The sequence below is a fragment of the Cydia fagiglandana genome, chromosome 11 (genome assembly GCF_963556715.1).
Source record: "Cydia fagiglandana chromosome 11, ilCydFagi1.1, whole genome shotgun sequence".
In the NCBI taxonomy this organism is placed as follows: Eukaryota; Metazoa; Arthropoda; class Insecta; order Lepidoptera; family Tortricidae; genus Cydia; species Cydia fagiglandana.
Window position 1 is genome coordinate 10,654,307 of NC_085942.1, and position 10,676 is coordinate 10,664,982.

Here is a 10,676-nt window from a genome sequence, read left to right on the forward strand (position 1 = left end):
GCCGGCTCGATTCGGGAAATGAATTAAATACTCACTAGATATGAAATAGTAAAGATATGTGACGTTCCACTGCAAAAGGTACCTTATGGCGGCTGGCGCCGCGATTCGGGAAATGAATTAGAGATTCACTAGATATGAAATAGTGAACATATGTGATGTTCCACGGAAAAAGGTACCTTATGGCGGCCGGCGTTTACGTCGCATAGCGCCGCAATAACTTTGGAGCGGATTTAATAATAGCGTAAGCGCCAACCGCCATAAGGTACCTTTTTTCGTGGGACGTCACATATCTTTACTATATCGTATCTAGTTAATCTCTAATACATTTCCCGAATCGCGCCGTGCGTGTTCGGCTACGCTGCACCGCCCGAGCGAGTGACGCGAGTAATAGCCCGTCGCACTCGAACACTCGCCTATAGCCGAGCGACAAAACTATTGGAGCTAACACTCGCTTCTCGCCGCTCGCCCACACGTTTCTAGTTTATCGTTCTACTCGCTTATCGCTCATCGTCGGCGGTGGGACAAGTGCCTAAGATAAGACTCAATTTAAGCCATCTACTGCGGCGAAACGCTCAACAAGTTTTGAGACGTATTTGCGTAGGATATCCTGCCGCATGCGGCCGACATCGAGCACCTCATCGTGGTTCGCTTCGTCTGCTGCGTCCTCGCTCGTCACGCACTCGTTGGTCACCAGCGACAGGCCGAATACTTTCATGTCGCAGTGGCGGGCGATGATTACCTGAAAAAGAAGTAATTATAAAGATTAATAAAGACTCGTTAAGTGCTGGGGAAAAGGGTCATGGTAATTAGGAAACGGGTCCAAGGAAAAACTAATGCATGACTGTCATTAAAAGCAAAACAGGTAGATATAACGTCTTCTCACTGAATGTGAATCTGCCAGCGACCTGCTAGTGGGTGTATCCATTGTTAACCGCTACGCTTCGCAAATACATTCCTAGTTCTAAGCAGTTCCGTTGAATTACCTCATGTACTGTTGACATGCCGACCGTGTCGACTCCCACCATTTGCAACATTTTCAATTCTGCTACAGTTTCAAAGTTGGGGCCTCCGAGACAGGTGTATACGCCTTCGCGTACGATGTTTTCTATGTTCAGTTCCTTCGCTACCTGAAAGTATATAGGGAAACGTGTAGTAAGTATATGAGTTTATTTAGGTAGCTATGTAACTTAGCAAGTAAATACCTATCTAACTATATCAGGCTTGATGGCTTCATAATTAAAGTTGTAATAATACAAATACGTGTCCATACTATGTCCTACATTTATTATAGATCTCTTTAATCCAAGTATGGTTAGTCATTATCGTTAGAAATCACCTTACTTAGAAGACACTTTAGTAATTAGGTACAATTAGCATTCGTTACTAATTAAAAAATAATATCCGAAAGATACTGGAACCGGTAAAATAACCTATCTATATTACCTATACCTGATACATCTACATCAGGAATCTTAACTATGTATATATAGTAATAACTGGTAAGTATGGTTGGTGTGTGTGGTTGGTTATACTAACGCATTGTTGAGATAAGCTGTTTTGTTATGTAAAGTGTGCCAGATGCAGTAACCCTCGATAACCTCGAACTTACTCGGAGTAGTACGTAGTTACGGTTGCATCAACCACGATGGAATTATTGCTGTCCGTGCCGGAGGGGCATGTATAATACATTAATTGATTGTACTAAATATAATTTCTAAGAAATAATCGCGCCTTTGAGTTTGACAGCTGAAGTAGATGGCGTACGGCGATATATTACCTACGGTACGTAAGTCTATTTTGGACAATCAGAGTAATCACATAAATAGGTAATGTGCGGAGCTGTAGGTACCTACAAGGACGTCACATTAACTGTCTAAATTCAAAGCATGAATTTATCTTATATTTTACGCGTCAATCTTTGAAATCCGTCCATGCGTCCATTTTTTGCGCTGTTTCAGGTTGTAATTTGTTTTTCTGTAGGCATACCAGCCAAAACTACCGTAAAAGTATAAAACTTTGCCTTTTAACATAAAACATAACTTTGCCCTTTAAGTTAACAGATGCACTTTCTGATGAAAGTAAAAAAGTAGTGCACTTTAGGCAAAGTTTTATACTTTTACTGTATTATAAATTTTAATCTCGTATTAGGTACCTACTTAACTTTTGGTCGCGATTTATCGTTGGTTATGTAGTCTAATCTACCAAGGTACTTACTTCTTTAGCTATTTTCCTATATTCCAAGTTGTACGCCTTGCTCATCGGAGGGAAGCGAGGTCCAAATCTCTCGTCGTTGGGTCCGTGGAGGGGATTGTTTCCAGCGAAGCCCATCATGTTGATGTGGTCCTTCACAATCATGAGGTCTCCGATTTTGTAGTTGGGGTTCAGCCCGCCAGCTGCGTTTGTAGCGATTAACGTTTTTACTCCCAGGAGCTTCATCACGCGAACCGGTAGGCAACACTAGAATGAAAAGAAGTACATATATTATTATAGTATACCTTATAATTGCTGCTCGATAGCTCTCTTAAACAGAAGCTGTGTCGTCACTCTTATATTATAACCCTTAGTCTTTTTGTTACCTAATTAATGGGTTGATCTTTACCTAAATTATAATAAGGTATGTATAAAATGACGTTCAAATCCCCCTCGCCGATAAAGATTGTTGGCAAATTCTCAGTGTCTTCCTATTCAATAGTCAACATATTTAATGCCAAGCATAAATTATTGATATGCATCCTTGCGGAATTTTGCATCTAGTGTTTTATGACAAATAGCTTGTCTATTAGGTTTCTTCTGATAGTCTTTTAGGCTTAATCTCATTTAATATTCCATGCACAAAGATCTTCTTTACTTGTAAAAGTTAGACGTTTATTTATTTGCTTATATGCTTTTGTAGTCTACGCTGAAGGCCATATCCATCAGGCTAAACCCAGACGGCTCAAGAAAAAACTAACCAAATAATTATACTGACGCAACACCGTTATCTCTTCGATAATGTTTACCCTCTCATTGTGATGCTAGTAAAAACAACTGATAACCCCGCCGCTGGGGGTCGAGCTTGCTTTGCATCAGCCACAATATTTTCCATTCAACCTTTGAATTTATTCAATTATAAATAATCCATAGTAACAACATTTAAGGAGAGTACTGCTAACATTGTCAGCTATTGCCATAAATATTTTTTGGTGTCGCTGCGGTGATTAAATTAGTCGCTCTTACGTACAGTACAACTGATGTATTTCTCTACGTACATTAGAATAGATTTGTCAATAATTACCCAAGTACTTAGTAAATAAGACCCACAGTACGTAGAGAGCAATTGTAATTATTAGGGGTTTTGAAAACAAAATACACACGCATCTCAAAATCTAATAGAAAATTTCAACACGGTTACTTCTCATATACGTATTATATTTATTTTATTATTTACTTACATCAAAATACAAAGGTTTCATCAGTTCATCACCCAAAGATACAGCTTAAAATAAAATTATGTATTTGTTAAAGTATAATTTTTCTTGAAAATTTTGTACAGTCGACGTCAAAGAGAAATTTACAGCCAAAGTAACAAAAAAATGTTTACACGACCTAAATGCTATGACAATAAAGTCGTGTAAATAATTTTTTGTAACGTTAGTCGTAAAGATCTCTTTGACGTCGACTGTACCTATATTTTTGTAATTTTCCGATTAAAACTATCGCTGGTTGCTGAATGGCAATGTAAAGTTGATTATATAAAGATTTACTAACCATCCAAAGAGGGTAGCCTTCATAATAGTGGAATCTGCCTTGCATGGCGACCACTGGGACGCCCGATATCTTGCCGAACACCAGTCTGCCGTGATGGCCCTCCACCGTGCTCACGGGGAAGTTGGGGATTTCTTCATAGTCTACACTGTCTGGGTCTTCTATGTGTTCTGCTAATGAACCTGAAAATAAGAATTATACATGATTATTTTAAATGCAACAGTTATTAAATTAAAATTACTTAGAATGATTCAGACATGCTGAAGTAACATCGTCGTTTGTTAAAGGTACCTATAACTACTATAACTGATGAAAATTATAAAATCCCTAATTTAACAATCAATCGTCGTAAAAATAAATGTGCTTAAAGAAACAAGTATGTAGTATTAAGTAAGTAGTTAATTAATTGTCTCTTATTTGTATTTTTTCTTGGCTGATAAAGTCACAAATAACAAAAACATTTCGATAGCTCTATATGACACCGATCCGTCCTTAAGTCCTAATCGAGCAATCGTTCTTCATTTGTGTTTATTTTGGCTAGATGTATTTATGAAAAATAATTAGTTTGTTGCTATAGCGGCTATAGAAAATACATACATAGATAGGTACTGAGAAACTGTCTACCTATAACGGTTTTTGAGATAGAGGACGTTGACATATATGCGGACGGACGGACGGACAGCATAAGCGTTGTAAAAGGATTCCGTTTGGCACTCTTCGGGTACAGAACCCTAGAAATTACCCCGACGTGGATATGGACACCCTTGACTTAAAATGCAAACCCAGCAAAGTCCCTCTTGTTTGTAGGTAAATACACGTGTATACTAGAATCTAAGGAAAGACACTAAATAATCATTTATTTTTGTAAAATTTTGGTCAAATAAGAAATGTGAGTTAGAGAAAAGTCGGCAGCGATTTTGATAGCCCACGCAGTGCTAATGTTATTTATACGTCAAAATTTTATAGAAGTTTGACGTTTAAATTAACACTGCTGCAGACTTTTCTTGTTCTAACAATATGCAAATTCCTCTACTCTAAATGTTAACTTATTAAAATGCCCAATGCATGCCTAGAAATGTGTGAATAAATACCCTCTTTCCAATACGCACCCAACCCTGACCCGCAGATGATCCCGATGTGAGGCCGCACAGAGGTTCTGGACAGAAGGAAGTTGGCGGTTTCAACCAGGGTCTCGTACGAATATGAGCTGAAACCAAGCGTACACGACTATTAATTGTCTATTTACAGTAGAGGTACAGTCACCTGCAGTAATATGTTACACAACGAAGGCCGCAAAAATATCTGCCACTATTTTATTTGTCGAGCCACTTATGGCTCGACAAATAAGCGTGTCACATATTTTCGCGGCCTTCAAAGAGTAACATATTATCGCAGGTGACTGTACCTACAGTACCTAATAGATCTACACGCCGTAGAAAATTCAAGAGAATTAAGTAAGTCTTCACCTGAGGATGAACGCAAGGATTGTACAATGACCGCAACGAATAGAAAAATAGATAAAAAAAGTAACGCGCGTATTCGTTTTTAGGGTTCCGTACCCAAAGGGTAAAACGGGACCCTATTACTAAGACTTCGCTGTCCGTCCGTCCGTCCGTCCGTCCGTCCGTCCGTCCGTCCGTCTGTCACCAGGCTGTATCTCACGAACCGTGATAGCTAGACAGTTGGAATTTTCACAGATGATGTATTTCTGTTGCCGCTATAACAACAAATACTAAAAACAGAATAAAATAAAGATTTAAATGGGGCTCCCATACAACAAACGTGATTTTTGACCAAAGTTAAGCAACGTCGGGAGGGGTCAGTACTTGGATGGGTGACCGTTTTTTTTTGCATTTTTTTTTTGCTCTATGGTACGGAACCCTTCGTGCGCGAGTCAGACTCGCACTTGCCCGGTTTTTTACGTATATCAGGTACCTATTTATTTATGATATTAATTTTGGCAGCCACACCCCATGCACCAAAATATACGAGCCACCTTATTTTAAGAGGTATTTGTCTATTTAGTACTAAAATACATATTAGTTAGATGTATTATTTATTACATTACACTTCACTACTGAGGCAAAATCATAAGTAAATTGTAAGCATAATTAGCAATAATTACCTACCTAGGAATAGAAAAACCTAGTCTTTCAAAACAATATAAAAATTCCACCATGGCTTATTTTACAATTAAGTTACTCGTATTTAAGTAAGCTCCTAGCCTTTGCCATTATTACGAGTAACTACTACTAGGTTAGATAAATAGTAGGTACACCACACACGTGGAGTTTCAAGTTTCTGATGATCTGAATTTTCAATTTGGTACAATGTATACATTGTTGTATAGAACTAGTAAGCTTATTGCTTACTTGCCCCCAAATTGTCTAATATTCGACTTTATCATGCACAACTTAGAGTTCATCTTTACTTATGTTATGGTATAAACCTTTTAATGTTCCTAGTATTGAACATGCTCTAGGCATTTCTTGTGATTATGGTCATTTTGTTGTTTCTTCCGTGCAACATACCAAGGCTGTCCTTAACAACTTGATACGTGATTGACCAGATTCCTTTGAGGGTATTGGTACTCAAATGCAAGTTTTTCTTATGATATTACTCAACCAGTTTTATTTATTTTAAAAATAGAAAAAGAGCATATGAAATAAGTATATGGAAATCACAATAAATTATATTATACAATTTTACATGGCGCCTCACGTTCCAATTTTGGGACCTTCACTATGTATGAAACGAAGGAAACTATAGAAAGCAATCCATTACACATAAGTTTTAATTTGTTTTAGAGCGCGGCGCGCTCTTTCTTTCTTCCGTGGTTTACTGTACTATTTTCCTTTTTATTTACTTATCTGATTTTGAACTTATGAAAAGTAATAATAAAATTGCATTAGGCATTTATTACTGAATTGAAAAGTAATTTTGGAAAATCCAAATACTAGTGTAAGTGTATGCAGCTATTCAAAAGGAATGCCTCCCGCAGATGGACTTTTACTTGTGGTGACATTGTGACTAAATAGGTAACAAGTGAATAACCTGGTTTAGCCAGATATACATTCCTATTGTGTGTGTCATACGCCAAACTATATTTTGAAAAGTCTCTATTATAATCCACTAGCTAGTGCTCGCGTCGCGATTTCGTCTACGAGGAATTATGACTGATAAAAACTACCCGATGTCTTTTCAGGCCCAAACTATCTCCATATTTTTTTTCAAAATCGGTTCAGCGGTTTAAGTGTGAAGAGGTAACAGACAGACACACTTTCGTATTTATAATATTAGGTACATAGTATGATGCGTGTGAGTTTGTTTACGAACGGCACATTTTTATTTTTTCCTTGCATTTATTTTAAGAATGGTTTTTATTGTTGTATGCGCCATGCGGTACGACCGGTTTTGGTATTTGGTTTAAGAAAGGTTCTGATTATATAGTGAAAAAAAGTAAGTCTTTTGCGTAATAAAATGCCAAATTTCTATTAGCTTTTCAATGGCTTTACGGCCGTCATCCTATCGAGCAGTAGAGTGGCCGGTATAAATAGCCATATACCTACAGTCAAAAGGGTAAATATTTTATTAAGTACATTATATGTAAGTATTTATGAATTGGTAAATAGTATCCGTATTACTTACATAAGTATTCTCCAATCGATCGATAACATTGAAAATCGTTAATGTCTCGTTGATACGAGAGTGATATGGTGTTCTTGTGATTGCGTCCAATTAACCCTAGTTGACATTATGATTTATGAAACTAGTTTTTATCATGTTAGTACGATGTTCCAGACAAAAAAGTAATAAATATATATATATAAATTGTAGTTTATGTGACCTCTTTATTATATTTATTTACTTATGTAGATAACGCTACGCTCAGTAAATCACAACGACTGATGCAACCCTTTTAAAGTAGAATTGACAAATGACTTGATATATAATATAAGGTGCTACAATATTAGTTGCAGATATTTGATACTTTACTTGACAGACAGATGATACTTTACTTTAAAACAATTAACTTTAAATTTTGGTTTAATTTACCGAACAAAAAATTAAGTTTCATTATGGTTCGGCGGGAAAATTGCAAAAGGTTTTAAGGAAGTGGCCAGTTAGGTTAGGTAGCAGAGGTACAGTCGCCATCAGGTATATCGGAGCGGCCAAAGTGTTCACAAATATTTGAACACGCGTCTATTGTCAGGGCGTTAGAGTGCGTGTTCAGATATTGTGAACACATTCGCCGCACCGATATATCTGATGGCGACTGTACTAGAATCTGTTCGATGAGTTCACATTTAATAATCACATTAACAGGGTGTTTTATGTAGCAAATTTGTTTTTCAGTTTTCTCCAAAATACATCGTAAAAGCTATAATGTTTCATACTTAAATATACTCCAGGAACCGAGTACTAACAGATGTATCAATATCTGCAACTAATAAGGTAGCACCCTATTTATATTTTTAAGAAAAAAACAGGTACATAGCTACTCGTATTATTATATATAACAGAATTGATTTGTACATTAAGTATAATAATTAATACATTTTAATGTGTTAAAGTTCATAATAAGAGTTTTGCAACTTCTTTCAATCGTTTTAATTCTTTTATTTTATTTTGTAGTTAGTTGTAGTTTTATATAGTTTTTATTATTTACATGTGTCTTTATATTACATGTATGTACTAGGTATATTTCAATTACTTGATCCTAAACAAAAATATGTGCTTTGCTACTGATATTAAAAAAACTATTTTTCTATTATTCAGTATTGTATGAACGTTTTAGAACAACAACACAAATTATAAAACGTACGACATTTAAACTAGAAATATTTTGTAAAAAGATTTACCCGCCCTTATCCGTCTTAAAATCTGACCACTAGGCAAAAATTTACTTGTAGAATATATTAAGATAGGTACTTTTAAGATTATTATAGAACTCACAAGTAACATAAGGTTTGTATGTATATGCGACTCACCTAGCCTTATTTCCATTGCCATTTCCATTATCAGAGTTCACTTCAGGCAGGGCTTTCTTCGGAGGAACGTATTCCTCGCCGTTTAACACTTTTTCATTAACTGGAGCCATGTTTACGTCTAGATATGTTTAGAGATAGCGGTTCTGTAGCGTTCGATGTCCGAGCATGCAATGCGGGGACCGTGGTCTCTCGGTTAGTTTTATATCTCGATATGTCAGACTAGAGATGATACTACTCAGCGAATCAACAAACGCGCGTTTGTTGATAACCACTAACTAACCAGTATAAAGTCTGATTTCATAAGTACATACTAGTTGGTCTCTAAGGTTCACATTAACAAGACTCAAGAGTTCGTTGTCGATGAAGATTATTTTGTGAATAACTCTAGATATTGTTCGGTTCCATTTGTTTCTGTGCTCATCAATGGATGAATTACACTTGATAAGCTTTATCAATATTTCCAAACTGCCATAGACTTACTCAATCAAATTATGTTGTTCTTACGTATTCTTACGTCAGCATTTCTACTAACATAATATAATATTTGAAGTCACTTTTCATTATTATTTAAGTCGAATGCGTCCCTGATGTTAGCGTTAATATTGTTATAAAACAGTTACCAGTCCTTAATCTACTAAGAAATATACCGTAAAATAAAAGTATAAAACTTTGCCCTTTAACATAACTTTGCCCACCACGTCACAGTTATGTTAAAGGGCAAAGTTTTACCCTTTTACACGCACGCACGTTCCCTTAAATAGAAAATTATATAGAGCGATTAAAGGAGCTTTTGCATTTAACTAAACTGCCTAGCTTCTGGCTGCGTACGTGTTTAGTATTTGTTTTGATTTTGACAATATTCTTGAATATTGCCTTGAAAATGACAAACAACTATAGGTATCTCAGACAAAACTCGAATAGGTATATCTGTACGAAAATGTTATAAAAAATTGCGCATTAATTTCGCGTTGTTGATACTGTTGATAGTATTTTATACAATCACGATAAACTTAATATAGAGCTTTCCAGTCCCGTCTACCGTCTAGGTAGTTGATACCTAGGCCGACCTAGGGTATGTGACCTCTGTTGAAGGATAAATAGTGCAAATCTCAAGTTTCATATTATCCACCTAATCAATGACAGGCTTCGGGTGCGGTTAATTGCTGTCTGTGCAAGGTCACCTAGATCAGTGTCGCGGGAGAGTGTCCAATGATTAAGTGTCATTCGTAGGCAATGGTATGATTTTTTATAGGTTCATATTGGTCAAATTATTAGTACCTACCTAATACATACCTAGGTATATTTGATTACTTTATAAATCGATTTTACACTATTTATATTTTGTGCAATTCATACAGTTTCAATGTCTACCTTCTTGATGATATAGACATGGACCCCTATTCGACAAGCGACGTTTGACGTATCGTGTTGATCTCCCGTTGATGTGAGAAAAATCATAAGTTCTCGAATACGTACAATGTCAAAATTTGACATTAACAATCCACAGTTAGGGTGACAAGCAAACCAAACCGAACCACCCTTAAGTAGCTAACACACTACCGCACCGCACCAAGGTCATTGTGGGACGCACCCATAAGTAAAAGGGAGAAAGCGATATCTCTTTCTCCCTCTTACTTATGGGTGCGTCCCACAATGACCTTGGTGCGGTGCGATAGTGTGTTAGCTACTTTAGTTTAGAGTTGAGTTTTGGTTGTACCAAATGATATTATCCACCGTTGATGGAATCAACACTCAGTATGCAATAAAATCAACTGTTGATTTGACGTGGATGCGAAATCTGACAGTTGTACATGTCGAATTTGGCCCTTGATTAATTACTCGTTTGGCGCGTGTGGCGTGGCGCTTTCGTGGCAACCAAAGAATAAACTAATTATAATTTCAAATATTTTATTGCCTACTATTTTGTCCAGTTTTAACATA

General features: G+C 36.5%; 2 protein-coding genes across 3 annotated transcripts in view; both read right to left on the bottom strand.

The window, feature by feature from the left end:
* The window catches only part of LOC134668991 (multifunctional methyltransferase subunit TRM112-like protein), a 246,289-nt gene that overhangs the window by 147,909 nt on the left and 87,704 nt on the right, over positions 1-10,676 (bottom strand). The gene's annotated exons all lie outside the window — the stretch shown is intronic.
* Positions 518-8,915, bottom strand: LOC134668932 (purine nucleoside phosphorylase). Of its 2 annotated transcripts, none has more exons than XM_063526437.1 (6): positions 8,736-8,915; positions 4,854-4,951; positions 3,748-3,926; positions 2,215-2,457; positions 984-1,127; positions 518-739 (listed from the first exon to the last, which is right to left on the bottom strand). In XM_063526437.1, exons 1-6 carry the CDS (start codon positions 8,843-8,845, stop codon positions 542-544), a joined length of 972 nt encoding a protein of 323 aa, XP_063382507.1. In that variant the 5' UTR covers positions 8,846-8,915; the 3' UTR covers positions 518-541. The 2 variants fall into 2 exon arrangements, with proteins under 2 accessions (XP_063382507.1, XP_063382506.1); XM_063526436.1 differs by having other exon boundaries at positions 4,836-4,951; positions 8,736-8,914.

Coding starts and splice junctions, on each gene's coding strand:
- LOC134668932 (XM_063526436.1), bottom strand. CDS start 8,845: ATGGCTCCAGTTAATGAAAAAGTGTTAAACGGCGAGGAATACGTTCCT. Junction 2,458..3,747: donor AAGGCTACCCTCTTTGGATG/GTTAGTAAATCT, acceptor TTTTCATTCTAG/TGTTGCCTACCGGTTCGCGT. Junction 740..983: donor GCATGTCAACAGTACATGAG/GTAATTCAACGG, acceptor CTTCTTTTTCAG/GTAATCATCGCCCGCCACTG.